Here is a 14,012-nt window from a genome sequence, read left to right on the forward strand (position 1 = left end):
ATCGACCGGGGGCGTGCAGATAGATTTGAGCCGACCGGGCAAGTGTAGATAGCGGATATCAAATAGCGAATATCTTTTCAATACATTAGTAACGTCGTATTTCAGATGTATTTATTAGGCGGCGTCTCCGATACGATGAAACCGTATTGCATTTCGATTTATCCAACGACTTACCTAAAATGGTTTGGTCATCAGTTGTTCATTGGCCCCACAACGGTTCGGGGACTTAAAGAAAACGGCCAATGGTGCGGAAATCTCCGGTCGGAAACCGCGTGGTGGGAACTGGAATGGTTTTGACTAGAATTCGTTCAGTAATTCCTCGTTTCTTCCTCGGTTGTCCTTTCGACAGCTTTCGTCTCCATTAGCGGGTAGTCTTTCTCTTTCAATTTCTCAACGCCCATCTCTCTCTCTCTCTCTCTCTCTCGATCTCTCTCGACTGTTACATTTATCTCCCCATTTCTCTTTCGTCGACGGAAGGCGCCGGACAGCATCGCGCTAGGAAGATCGAGCTTCGGCGTCCCGAGGTACGCACTTCCAACTGATCTGACCTCCCCCCCCTCTCTCCAGAATTGACTGAGCTCTGGGCTCGAAATTCAGGATCACTTTCCCTGAATGTCCCAAGTGAATTGGGCTTCGCTTCGAGTCTCGTCGTCGATCGGGTTAGCTGATTTAGCCGCTCTTGAGAGTCAAAATTCCGTCTGGAATTTTGACCTTTGAGATCGAGAGACGGCGATTCCGATCGCGTCTACCTTGAATTCGATACTAAAAACTTCGCCCGCCCCCCCTCATCCCCCACAGACTGGCTTCGACGGTTCTTGATTTCTGATTGAGCTTATCTTCTTCTCCGTTGGTTTCAGCGAGTTCTTCGTTCCTTCTATGTGATTCCGGGCATATATAAGTAGGAGCAGATTGTATCGGGGACTGGGGAGAGTTCTCGTACTCCTCAGATTGCACAAAATCTCGAGTTCTTTTATGCTTCTCGTTTTCCGAAGTGTTCCGAAAGTTAATCCTCGTTCGTTGTCGTCTCGAAAAATGTTCAGATTTTTGGTGATTTTTGGTGGGGTCCATTCTCTGTTCTCTCTGTTTCTAGAAAAATGTTATCTCCTGCTGGTGAACTTTGTCTAGCACCATAGAATTATTAGGTAGAAGGTCGGTCCACTTCACACGAGCCGTCTGATCGGGTGAAACCTAAGCGGGGCCCACTTGATCTAACCCTTTTCACGTGAAATCAACATTTGGATGGTCGTGAGCGAAACTAGCAATTCCTTTGATAAAATCCTTTCTCGTTACCCTATTCGAAATTATCTTTCATATTTCAAGAAATGCGACCGACAAAGTACAACCAAATGTTGCACAGACTTATCCTACAGTGTCGAGGAGATCGCGTGTTAAGAGCGGAAACAATTTAGACCCACAGTAAATTCGCCGAAAAGAGGGCGAGGAAGCACTCGATCGTTTTCGAAACCGTGTAACAAACGCGTGTCGTGCTAGCACTCCTACTTTACGGATTAAGTGCATTTCGCGGCTTCGGGATCAGTCCTGGACGTGATTCATTGACATCCAAGAACAGTGGCGTGGGTCTGATGTGTTTGCCTGGTATGATATGCAATTTGGGTGTGAAAGCTCGAGCGAAAATGGGATCCAGACATCACCGAGCCAGTCCAAGACCAACCTTTTCTTTTGACTTTTACACATTGATGAACCCCACCGAGCCGCCCATCTTAGAATGCTTGCTGTGCACAACTTTACGCGTAATTCCCTTTGCTTCCTTCTGTCACACCCTTTAGGCCAGATGATAAGAAAAAGTAGATATTTGCATGTTTGAACGGCGAGGGCGATTTTGGGATATAGCGGTAGGTGTCTGATCTACCAAATGATTGTTCTGGAGAATTTATTTCCTTTCGCTCAGATCTTTTTCCCACCAAGAGCTTCATGTTAGCACTGTCTATGGTCTTTGAATTCATTTTGGCCCTAGAGAAATACTTACCAGTATCTCCTTTCTCTTTGGTAAGAAGCCTAGTCAGGAGAGTCGGCAGCCTCGAAGAAATGGCGAGGACGATTCGATGGGTGACCGCTCAGGATCTCTGGCTGGTTGCCATTTCGGTTGTGCTTCTGGAGCTGGCAGTCGCAGATCCAAGGACCCATAATGTCAAGATGACGTGCTCGGACGTGCACGAGCACAACACCACTCTCTTCGTGCCCAACTTTGTGTCCGTCATGGAGAACATCAGCAACCAGATGAGGACTTCCGGCTTCGGTGTCGCGGTGATAGGATCGGGGCCTGATGCTAACTACGGCCTCTCTCAGTGCTACGGAGACCTCTCTTTGCTCGACTGTGTCTTGTGCTATGCGGAGGCGCGTTCCCTGCTTCCGCAGTGCTACCCTTTCAACGGCGGCCGCATATACCTTGACGGCTGCTTCATGAGAGCGGAGAACTACAGCTTCTTTGGGGAGTACACTGGGCCTCAGGATGCGGCAGTGTGCGGGAACTTGACGCAGAAGAACGCAGCATTCCAGGATTCAGCAAGACAGGCTGTGGCGAATGCCGTCGCGAGGGCGCCAAACAACAAGGGTTACGCACGTGCTGAAGTGGTTGTGCCAGGAACAGCCAATGAATCGGCTTACGTGCTGGCCGATTGCTGGAGGACATTGAACGACACTTCGTGCGGGGCATGCTTGGAGAATGCATCAACATCGATATTGGGGTGCTTGCCCTGGTCGGAGGGGAGGGCGTTAAACACAGGTTGCTTCATGAGGTACTCCGATACAAATTTCCTCAACAGCCCACCAGGAAAGGGGAGTAACAAAGGTAAAACCACATCTGAAGTGTTTTCACTTCCCTTTTAAGGAGATCTATGCTTGTTTGACTAGCCAAAAGACATTAATTCAACCATGGTTTTTTTCCTTCCAGGAACCATAATAGTGATCACAGTATCAGTTGTTAGTGCCCTGGTTGTCTTGGCGGTCGGAATAACAATAGCGTACTTTTTCTGGAAGCACAAGTACATTCAAAAGAAAAGAAAAGGTAAGAAGCCTATCTGTTCGGTAAACAGTATGGGCAATATATCATGACATGGATACCTGATGCACCTATTGGTCTATTTAGGCTCTAACGAAGCGGAGAAGTTTGTGAAGGTTCTTCACGACAGTAGCTTGAATTTCAAATACTCTACTCTCGAGAAGGGCACCGGATCTTTCGACAGCGCCAACAAGCTCGGCCAAGGAGGATTTGGCACGGTCTATAAGGTGATTTAGCTACCTTCTCTATCTCACGCTCGTAGCAGTTCATGCGAAGTTCACCTAGCTGAACAGAATCAGAAAATGTTTTGCCAGGGAGTTCTTCCTGACGGAAGGGAGATAGCTGTGAAAAGGCTCTTCTTCAACAATAGGCATAGAGCAGCAGACTTCTACAATGAAGTGAACATTATAAGCAGTGTGGAGCACAAAAATCTGGTCAGATTGTTGGGGTGTAGTTGCTCTGGACCTGAAAGCCTTCTTGTCTATGAGTTCCTCCCGAACAAGAGTCTCGACCGTTTCATTTTCGGTAATTCATTGCTACTCATACATAGAAGTGCACACAATGACTGTTTAAATTAAAAGAAGATTTGTGTTGATGAAATTCTCCTGCCAGCTCTAATCTATCCTTCTTACCCCTGAACTGACAGATCCAAACAGAGGAAAGGCATTAAACTGGGAAAAGAGAGCGGAGATTATGGTTGGGACTGCAGAGGGTTTGGTATACCTTCACGAAAACTCCAAGATCAAGATAATTCACAGGGACATAAAAGCTAGTAATATCTTGTTAGACTCAAAACTCCGTGCTAAAATAGCTGACTTTGGGTTGGCCAGATCTTTCCAGGAAGATAAGAGTCACATAAGCACAGCTATTGCTGGAACATTGTAAGTACTCGCTTTCTTTCCTACTATTTCTGGCGATAAACCAAGCTTCTTTAGATGTCGCAGATCTTAATGTTGATGAGTCATGGCATGTTAGTTTATGCTGGTGGAGACTAATCAGAACAAGATGATTGATGATTAGGTCTCAATATTGCAGTCTAAGCATGTATATCCAAATTACAGATTAAATAACTTTCTATATCATCTATGATAGGGGATATATGGCTCCGGAGTACCTAGCACATGGTCAGCTTACAGAGAAAGCAGATGTCTACAGCTATGGTGTTCTCTTGCTGGAGACTGTCACAGGAAGACAGAACAATAGAAGCAAAAACTCAGAGTACTCAGACAGCCTCATCACGATTGTGAGTTCTAAAAAATTTCTGTGTTCTCAAAGCACCACTCATAAACTTGTGCCCAAACCTTTCTCATCTTAATTCTCTTCCGTGTTTGGGTGACAGGCATGGAACCATTTCCAAGCAAACAGAGTGGAGGAGCTTTTTGACCCGAACTTGATGTTACATAACCACCACGACAGCAACATCAAGAATGAGGTCTTAAGAGTCATCCAAATAGGACTATTGTGCACGCAAGAGGCTCCTTCTTTGCGTCCAACAATGTGCAAGGTATGGCAGATGCTAACAAAGAAGGATGAAGAACTCCCGCCACCCACCAATCCCCCTTTTATAGACGAAAGGACAATGGAGCTCAATGACACGGGTGAAAACTCATCTTTCCCACCGAACCCTAAAACATCAGATTCAATCGCCACCATATCAAACTGTTCCTTCCAGCCTAGGTGAAGTGTGGATATCTATTAGTGGGCAGTATCTCACCTCACTAATAAAGATACACGAAAGAAGAGTCGATGTTGATATATATAGAAAGAACCAACTATGGAGATCAGGGGGCTGGCCCTATTTGGCCTGATGATGCAAGCATCCAGATGGGGAACATAGTGATGACCATCAGACAAAGGGCTAGTCAACAAGCAGTTGAGGAAGGTCAGCACCATCTAAGTCATTTGTAGAATATCACCACTTGAAGTCGGAGGATACCTTAAATTGAAAAGAGTGCATTCAAGCAGCATCTGCAATTTTGAAGGAAAGAAAGGGTGTACAAGAACATAAGAATAGTTAAACTATACAGCATAATGTTTTCATTGCTTTGTCTCCAGTCAGAGTCTGTACAAACTATTCTGTCCTAGAGCTTCATTATCATTCAATGATACCAACCATCTTTCTATCCAGAAAAATAAGTACACAACCATTTACTGCAGAAATTACATTAATGAAAAAACAATAGCAAACTTTTGGAGGTTGAAGAATAGATTCAAATTTTATAACATCACCATACGAAAAAACAAAAAGCCACGTGAAAAGCTTTTTGGGTAAAATTGTCAGGAGCTTTCCAATGGACATTAGACAGTACATATCGCTCGCTCTAACGAGTTGCAACCAAGATCCCCATGAGGCCTCCGCTGATTTCATAGTGCTTGCCATTAGAAAATCCAGATTCTAAAGCAAGTTTCTCCAACTCCTTACCTGAATCATAATGCCGATCTATAAAAACCAAAGAACTATTGAGTGCCCTCCACTAAAAAAGAAGAAAAAGAAGAACATTCCCACCATCCATCTCCTAAAAATCTTCTCAATGCACGCATCAGCTGACTTATATGCTCATGAGAAAGAAGCAAAAAAAGAAAAAGAAAAATGCTCTCCACTAAGGGAACTTACACAAAAGCAACTTCTTTTTGGATAACAGAGAAAAGTGTCGTTGTCTAAGTATGATTCCTCAAAAACATGACAAGAGAACTGGATAAAGTTTCAGTAGCTCAAAATACGAATCCATCTGTCAAGCGGTACTAAGAAAAGAACTTGATAAGCTTAATAAGCCATGTGAGGTAGTGGGCTAAAATTGATGCACAATAAAACCTCAACGGAGAACTAACCTGTCAAAAATTCATTAATCGAGCTCTTCAAGTACTCATATTCCTTTCCCAGCTCATAGCCAGTTGCCACAGGGACAACAACGTTGTCGATCATCCATTCCTTGCATAGCAATGTTTAACAAGCAATAAGCACATTACTGCCTACAGCGTTGGCATTTATCTGCTAAATTATAATGAACAAACCCATGCCAAACAGAGAATAACTGACTTCAGTAAGAACAACATAGGGAAGGCAGAAGTTACTAGAAGTAGGCAAGTTGATATTGGCAGTAAATTAACAACGAATTTCACTCTCTTTTTAGCATAGCGAACTTAAAGTTTCGCTTTCCAAATCAAACTGAACCAAATTAATCCCAGCTGTGCATACCTGAAATGAGGTTGTTAATGGGTGAGTACTTTTATTGAAGTCAAGAACACATATTCTACACCCTGAAGAACCACAATGAAATAAACAAAGGAAATTCAGATAAGGTTTCATCCCATTTCGCTTTTCCAAAGACCTAAAGTATCAGACCTGGTTTCACAACTCGATACATCTCTCGCATGGCTTTGGGTTTATCCACCACATTCCTTAGCCCATAACCAATTGTGATTGCATCAAAGTAACTCCCAGGAAATGGCAATTCAAGGGCATTGCCTTCCACCCACCTGCATGGCAGTTGATGAAAGGGTTATTTAAAGAACTTATGGTATCATTAAAGTCAAGAGTCACCAATAATATTAATCATGACTCCTTGATCATCACGAATCATCCTTTGAGTTGTAGTTTCAGCATTTAAGGCGTAAACAACTTAGCATTCCAACCCACCCACACCCCCCCCCTCTACAAAAAACAAAACCAAAGCATCTCGACATTTAAATAGATAATGTGTGCCATTATTCATGTCCCATTCATCGCAAAACAATGAGCACAACATTTACCAATGCTCACTCTATGTTCTTATAGCAAGCCTTCGCCCGCAAATGTTGCCGGGATGAAGCAACAGACAACTGCTCCCTGGAGAAATCAAGACCAGTGACCTACAAGTAGTGAAAAGTATGCAACATGATGACACATTCCACGGTTGGTAATATAATCATACTGCTTTATAATTTATAGGAACTTTTTGCACATTTTCATTGCCACATGTATGTCCATCTGCAAAAGCAAGAAGAGAAGGACTTCGGTACTACACAATGCAGTTTAACAGCAAGCAAACATATCTAAGTAAAGAAGAAATGCCATCTGCAAACTAATAAATATTCTTGACAAGCAAAACATGTGATTTTCCAGACTAAACACCTAAGGTAAGTCTAGCTGATGCAGCCGAAAAGCCAAAGTTGATGATAGATTGAAGATTCTCTATTTTCTCAATACAACTAAGGGACACAACAAGAATTGTAATGATCCCCCCTTCAAGATGCCCACTTTCTTGACATAATAATCCCTGTAGCAGATGGTTAAGATCCAGTATAAAAGCTCAAGGTGCATTACGCATAGAAGACATGCCAAAATTACAATTGCTAGTGCACCATTTTCACTCAACAAAATCTTTTTGACTCGATAAAGCTAATGGCCCATCTCCAAATTCTCTATCATGCCGACAAGTTACAAACAAGCTAGGATGGCATCTGCCCATCTCGCAATCCTATTCTATTTCAGGACATCCCAAGAAGAATCGGTGCTATAACTGGTTTTAGAACTCCTCAGAAGATAACAAAAGAAATACAAGCGATTCCATGGGCCACAACTTCAACTTTGAAACTCTACTGAGTCTGTAGCACATAACTGTTGAATTCATACATGTCAATCATGCGGCGAATGGACAACTTATAACTAGACTAGAATTCTCAAATTAAAAGCACACTAAAGCAAAACAAAAAGCTGGTCTTGCAAACTGAAAGGCGGAGATCGAGAGGAAGAGCTGACCCTGCCATGGGGACCAACTTTCTCAGACAGGAGGAACGCCAAATCGCCACTCCCACAGCACAAATCCAACACACAATCTCCCATTTTCGCTCTGTTCCACAAGATTCAAGAAATCATTGGCAATCCTCCCCCAAAAAAAAAAAGAATTGCATAAGCATCTAACTCAAGAACAGAGAAATCACACGACCCATCTAAAAAAAACAAAGTACCCGCTCCACGACACGGCCATGCGCTTCCAAATTCGATGCTGACCCAAGCTCAACAAGTCATTTAACTGCATTTCCAACCATAAGAGGGGAAAAGAAAAAGTTACGTGCTTTATAGAAAAGAAGAGGGAAAACGAAAATGAAAGGGCGGAGGGGGGCGAAGACAATGTGGATAAGCACGTTATCGTAGACCGGAGCAATACGACCGAACAGGGCCTGGCGTTCGCTTGAGCACTGAATTGCGCCGCGAGCGCGCCGGTCATGGCTCAGGCGAGCGCCGTGAAGATAGGGAGCAGAGAAATGAAAAGATGAAGCCATTTCTCTCTCTCTCTCTCTCTCTCTCTCTCTCTCTCTCTCTCTTTTTGCCCGTCGTCTCGCTCTCTCTCCTCCGTAGGTTGCTCTTGCTCCGAAGCGAAAAATGATAATAGCCCTCGGCGACAGATATATATTAGGTTAATACCACGAAAAATCCCAAACTAATACGTCTGTGACAAATTTACCCCAAATTAATTTTTTGACCACGAAAAACCTCAAATTGGTACATCTGTGACAAATCTACCGTCCGTTAACTTCCGTTAAATTTTTCGTTAAATTTGCTAACGTGGATGTCACGTATGCCTTGGTACGGCGACGTGGACTAGGTCCACATGGAAATAACTTGATTTTTTTTAGTAAATAATAATAAATTAGGTTTTTTTTATAAGAAATACTAACTTAATTGACGTTCTTCAATTAACTCATTTTCTCTCCACACAAAAAAACCCTAGCCCCTCGGTTCATCTTCTCCAACATTTCCTTCGTCGAACGAGAGTATTTCGACAATCCAAACTCCTCCATTCCAATCGCCACAAGCTCGGTTCATCTCTTCCCATCGCCACCTCTGCCTCGGTTCATCTCTTCCCATCGTCGCCTCCGCCTTGCTTGGTTGCAACCTTTGGTGTATGTCATAGGTTTCATTTTGTGAAGGTAGGAAAACGAGATTCCTCCATTCGACGCCGCGTTCGAGATTTTGTGCTTCCAAGAACCCTTCAAAACGCATATTTGGTTGTTTCATTTGTTATTGATTTGTACCGAACTTGGCCCTACATGATTTACTACTTGTCTTGAAATCTGTGTGCTTAGGTATTGCTCTTGCTATGTTGGGTGTTCATGTTAGTTCTTGTCCTCGTTGTGTGTCGAAATTATAACACGAAACTTAAAATGTGAATGGTATGATTGATTCGTGCACCACATGCTCGATGAAATGCCAAAACCAGATTCACTTCTGTTTGTCATTGATTTTAGGTTTATTTTGAGTGTGATTCTACGTGACTTATATGAGAGTTCACTTTTTTGCTTGTATATAGAACTCGAAAAACACCAAGTAGCTTGTTTGCAAAACTTGATCTTCTCATCTCCTTTGTCAAACTTGATCATTCCATATTTGCTAGTTATGTGTGAGAGATTTTCACAAAAATAATTAATTTTTTTGTTGTTCTCTTGCAGATGTCTAATGAATTTTCAATTGCACTTAACTTGGATGGAATTATGGAGTTTGGAGCTATCACAAAGTACACAGGCTTCCATGTGGAATATCTTCATGGTTGTAAGTCAACATCCGTGAACTACAATGCAATTATTAAGGCTGTTACTAGTCTAGGATACACAGTTGAAAAGTTGTGGTATCAAATTCCTGGATATTCCTTGAGCGGTGGTCTTGTGCAGATTTTAAGTGATGATCAAGTGCTAGAATTAGTTGGTCTAGGATCGAGTTTTGGTGCTATTCAAGTATATATTGAAGGAGCTGCTCTTGGTGAAGGTAGTGATTATTCTACTATTGGTAGCGAGAGTGATGATGGTAATAAAGATAGTGAACTAGAGCAAGATCCTGGCACATTATCTTTAAGTGATGATGACTATATTCTCGATGGTGGTAATAAGGATTTCTTTCTCGCAAGGCAAATAAGAAGAGAGGCTGATGCCGCGGCTGCTGCTGCTGATATCGCGGCTGTTGCTGCTGATATTACTAATATAGTTGAAGTTAACATTCCTGAAAATGAGAATGATGGTGAAAATGATGGAGACGATAATCTAGAAGGAGATGAAAATTTAAGCCCTCCTAACTCTGATGGAGATGAAGAAGTATCTGAGAAAAGAAGAATGAAAACCATTAGATATGACCCCAAACGGGATCATAGGGAAATAAAATTTCAAGTAGGAATGAGATTTGCCTCACGCGCGCAATTCAAGAAAGCTGTGCAACTTTACGCAATCATGAATGGATTCAATATTGGATGGAAGAAGAGTGAAGCGAAAAAAATGGACGGTAGGTGTATGAGTGGTTGTGAATGGAGAGTGTTTGCTAGTTGGTTGCAGAGTGAGAAGACTTTTATCATAAAAACCGTTGGAAATGAACATATTTGCCCTAGAAGCATGAGAAATAAGAATGCAACGTATGTATGGCTTGCGGAGCAGTTCTTGCCTAAAATTAGAGCTAACTTGAAGTATACAACATCACAAATGCAGGTTGATGCAATGGAGATGTGGGCATTGACACTGAATAAGAGGATTTGCTATAGAGCGATTGCTAGAGCTATTGAAATCATGAGAGGTCCATTTGTTGAGCAATACAAGTTGTTGCACTCTTATAGGGCTAAGTTGATTCGATGTAGTCCGAATAGCACTTTTGAATTAGAAGTTGGACGAAATAATACATTCAAGAGATTCTATGTAGGCTTCAAAGAATTGAAAGAGGGTTTTCTAGCAGGCTGTAGGCAAGTAATTGGATTGGATGGATGATTTACGAAGACTTTAATTAAAGGGATGTTGCTTTGTGCTATTGGCAGAGATGGAAACAACCAAATGTTTCCAATTGCATGGGCTGTTGTTGACGCCGAGACTGAAGAATCTTGGACTTGGTTCCTCAAGCTACTAGTGAAAGACTTGAATGTGGGACAAGGTCTTAGTTGGACCTTCATGAGTGATCAACAGAAGGTAAGATTATGCACAAGCTTTACTAATATAAATATTTTGTTGGTAATAATCTAACTTATTTGCATGCCAAATAATGTGTTGCGGGGCCTTCTTAATGCAGTTTCTGAACTCTCTCCGCGAGCAGAGCATAGGAATTATGCTCGGCACATATACGCTAACTGGAAAAAAAATATACAAGGGGGAAGCATTTAGAAATTGCTTTTGGAGAGCTGTATATTCAACATATGAGGTCAATTTCGACATAGCAATAAAAGAAATGAAGGAAGAGTCTATTCATGCATATGAAGACTTCATGAGACAAGGTCCGTAACACTTTTGTAGGGCATTCATCAAGTGTGGACAAAATTGCAATGCTATTGAGAACAACTTGAGTGAGACATTCAATGCATACATATGCAAAGAAAGGGAATGTCCCATTGTTGATATGTTAGAGGGCATAAGGAAATTACTTATGGCAAGAATGTATGAGAAAAGCCAATTAATGGTCCGTTCAAGAGATGAGATTTGTCCAAGAATCAGATTGAAAATTGAGGAGGAAAAGATGAACACTAGGTCTTGCATTCCAAGGCCATCTACTGCTTCCAGATTCGAAGTTGAAGCAAATGACGACACATTTATGGTTGATCTGAACGAGAAGACATGTACATGCAAACGGTGGGATATATCGAGAATACCATGTAACCATGTCATCTCGTGCATCAACTTCATGAAGGGTAACTTAAATGATTTTGTAGCTGATTATTTCAAGAAAGCTGCATATGAGCGTTGTTACCAATTTGCATTACCTACCTTGAATGGAAGAAAAATGTGGCCAGAAACTAGTGAAGATCCTTTATTGCCTCCACCATTCAGAAAGCTTCCGGGGTGGCCCAAGAAAGACAGGAAGAGATCCGACGGTGAGAAGAGAAAGGATGAGAAAAGTAAAAGAATAAGGAAGCCAAGGATCACCAACACCAATCCTACTAAAAAATCAAAAGCTGGTGTTACCATGAAATGCTCCAATTATCATGGGATTGGACACAACAGGACCAAATGCCCCCAACCTCCGACACCTGTGGAGATCAAACAAGTTGTAAGGAAATTCAAACACAATTGTGATACATTTTTTCCTTAAAATACACTACTTATATATGTCTATAATGCAGGGCAAAAGACGTAGGCCAAGGAAAGATCCAAAGCAACCAACCATTGAAGGAAGGGCATCTAACAAACAAAGTGAAAGTACTACAGGTGCATCCGTAAGTGCACAATCAAACATTATTAGATTTGAGAAGAGGAGGGTGAGTTGCTTCCTTTTTTATTTTTAGAATAAATTTTAGTAGATAAGTATACAATAACTTGCGCGGAAAGTTGTTTAAAGTTCTTTATGAAGTGACCATTTTTTGTGGGTTTTGTTACTTGCTAATGATATATATACTAGTTTTTTGTGATGCCAAAGTAAATGTTGATATGGTTTGTTTTCTTATAGGTCCTACAAGGATATGGATTATATGTATCCGAAGCCACAGGAAATTCATATCCGAGGGTGAACATTTATTTTTCTTAAGGAAATTTTAATCTACTGTGACTAGCATAATAACATAATATTTTCCCCTTAATTTTAGATGCCTGGCAGTAACATAGTGCAAGAAATTCGTCGAGCTGGTGCAAATCATATAGTGGATATTTCAAGCCAAGTTTATGGACCCTCTCAAACTCAACAATCTCAAAGTGAAGCAAGACAATGAATCTGGTGGAAGAGTTGGATGTCTAGTGTAAAGCTTGTTTTGTAAAGCCTGTTCAAGTCTGGTATATATTGAACTTTTTTTGGATGGTAGTGATATGGAACATGTTTTTGGACTTCTGTTGTCCGGTGTAGACTTTGCCTTTTTTGGGTTGTTAGCTGGTTGGATGTTTGGTGTAGAGGCTATTTTGTAAAGCTTGTTCAATTCAGATGTAAAGACTATTTTGTAAAGATTGTTCAAGTACATGGAACATGCTTTTGGACCTTTAGCATGTAAAGGATATTTTGTAAAGCTTATTCAAGTATATAAAACATGCTTTTGGACCTCCAGTGGAGGCTGATGCCTTTATTTAGTTGTCTAAAAGGTGGGGTTGTTTTCATTTTGAGAGTAAGTTCATGCTGTGGCATTTCACATGCAAGCTTTGTGACTTTAAACGTGAAAAAAAAAATTGGCTTTAAATGTTAAACGAAGGTAAATTTTACGGATGACGATCACATTGTGGTGCACTTTTTTATTTGTCAAACGCTTAGGTGCACTTGAAAACAATTAATATGTCCAAAATAACATCCAGGATGTATCCGCCAAAGAAATTCACAAAAAATTCACAAAGTATACAAAAGTGTAAGGGTAAATCTATCATATGTGTACCGGTTTGGGGTAAATTTGTCACAAATGTACTAGTTTGAGCCTTTTCGTGCTATTAATCATGTGAGATTTCCACGTAGACTTAGTCCACGTCGGCGTACCAAAGCAGATGTGTCATCCACGTCAGTAAATTTAACGGTGAAATTTGACGGAAGTTAACGGAGGGTAGATTTGTCACAGGTGTACCAGTTTAGGGTTTTTCGTGGTCAAAAAATTAATTTAGGTTAAATTTGTCACAGACGTACCAGTTTGGGGTTTTTTGTGGTATTAACCCTATATATTAATATCATGAACCTTATACAAACAAACAAAAAAACCAAATTCTTGATTAAAAAACCCACATATGTAGTATAGTACAAATAAATTTTAATGTAGTTATTTTCAAATCTTCGAATAATTAATTAATTCAAGAACCCGAATGTATACCTTAAGAAAATATAGGCGTATGTTTATAACAACGGTCTCACTCCCTGAAAAAATAGGTCAAGTCTCAAATTTACCTGGAACTTTTTTTTTTTGTCTCGGAAAAAAGCTCTAATTTTAGGTTTAGTCCCATATATGTCCCCAATATTTTTTTTGTCTTCGAAAAGACCCCGAACTTTAGGTCCAGTCTCAAATTTACCCCGAACATTTTTTGTCTAAGAAAAAATCACCAATTTTTGCTCTAATCTTAAATCCATCCCATTAGCCATATGTCCAAAAATAGT

General features: G+C 41.0%; 3 protein-coding genes across 5 annotated transcripts; 2 read left to right on the top strand and 1 right to left on the bottom strand.

Moving 5' to 3' along the window:
- The first annotated feature begins 265 nt into the window (after positions 1–265).
- On the top strand, positions 266–5,143 carry LOC115751338 (cysteine-rich receptor-like protein kinase 2). Of its 2 annotated transcripts, XM_030689222.2 has the most exons (8): positions 266–524; positions 2,016–2,809; positions 2,912–3,025; positions 3,107–3,246; positions 3,334–3,544; positions 3,666–3,900; positions 4,112–4,262; positions 4,359–5,143. In XM_030689222.2, the coding sequence occupies exons 2-8, from the start codon at positions 2,047–2,049 to the stop codon at positions 4,698–4,700; spliced, it is 1,956 nt and encodes a 651-aa protein (XP_030545082.1). In that variant the 5' UTR covers positions 266–524; positions 2,016–2,046; the 3' UTR covers positions 4,701–5,143. The 2 variants fall into 2 exon arrangements, with proteins under 2 accessions (XP_030545082.1, XP_048137141.1); XM_048281184.1 differs by lacking the exon at positions 266–524 and having other exon boundaries at positions 1,554–2,809.
- A 23-nt stretch (positions 5,144–5,166) lies between these two features.
- On the bottom strand, positions 5,167–8,325 carry LOC115751339 (2-phytyl-1,4-beta-naphthoquinone methyltransferase, chloroplastic). The gene is made up of 8 exons (XM_030689224.2): positions 8,144–8,325; positions 7,967–8,031; positions 7,758–7,848; positions 6,780–6,868; positions 6,363–6,496; positions 6,216–6,277; positions 5,849–5,948; positions 5,167–5,441 (listed from the first exon to the last, which is right to left on the bottom strand). The coding sequence occupies exons 1-8, from the start codon at positions 8,279–8,281 to the stop codon at positions 5,341–5,343; spliced, it is 780 nt and encodes a 259-aa protein (XP_030545084.1). The 5' UTR covers positions 8,282–8,325; the 3' UTR covers positions 5,167–5,340.
- A 1,191-nt stretch (positions 8,326–9,516) lies between these two features.
- On the top strand, positions 9,517–12,266 carry LOC115751334. 2 transcript variants are annotated; one of them, XM_048282956.1, is made up of 3 exons: positions 9,517–9,548; positions 10,789–12,008; positions 12,082–12,266. In XM_048282956.1, exons 2-3 carry the CDS (start codon positions 11,361–11,363, stop codon positions 12,241–12,243), a joined length of 810 nt encoding a protein of 269 aa, XP_048138913.1. In that variant the 5' UTR covers positions 9,517–9,548; positions 10,789–11,360; the 3' UTR covers positions 12,244–12,266. The 2 variants fall into 2 exon arrangements, with proteins under 2 accessions (XP_048138913.1, XP_048138911.1); XM_048282954.1 differs by lacking the exon at positions 9,517–9,548 and having other exon boundaries at positions 9,997–12,008.
- Positions 12,267–14,012: the final 1,746 nt, after the last annotated feature.

Source organism: Rhodamnia argentea, chromosome 1, assembly GCF_020921035.1.
Source record: "Rhodamnia argentea isolate NSW1041297 chromosome 1, ASM2092103v1, whole genome shotgun sequence".
Classification (NCBI taxonomy): Eukaryota; Viridiplantae; Streptophyta; class Magnoliopsida; order Myrtales; family Myrtaceae; genus Rhodamnia; species Rhodamnia argentea.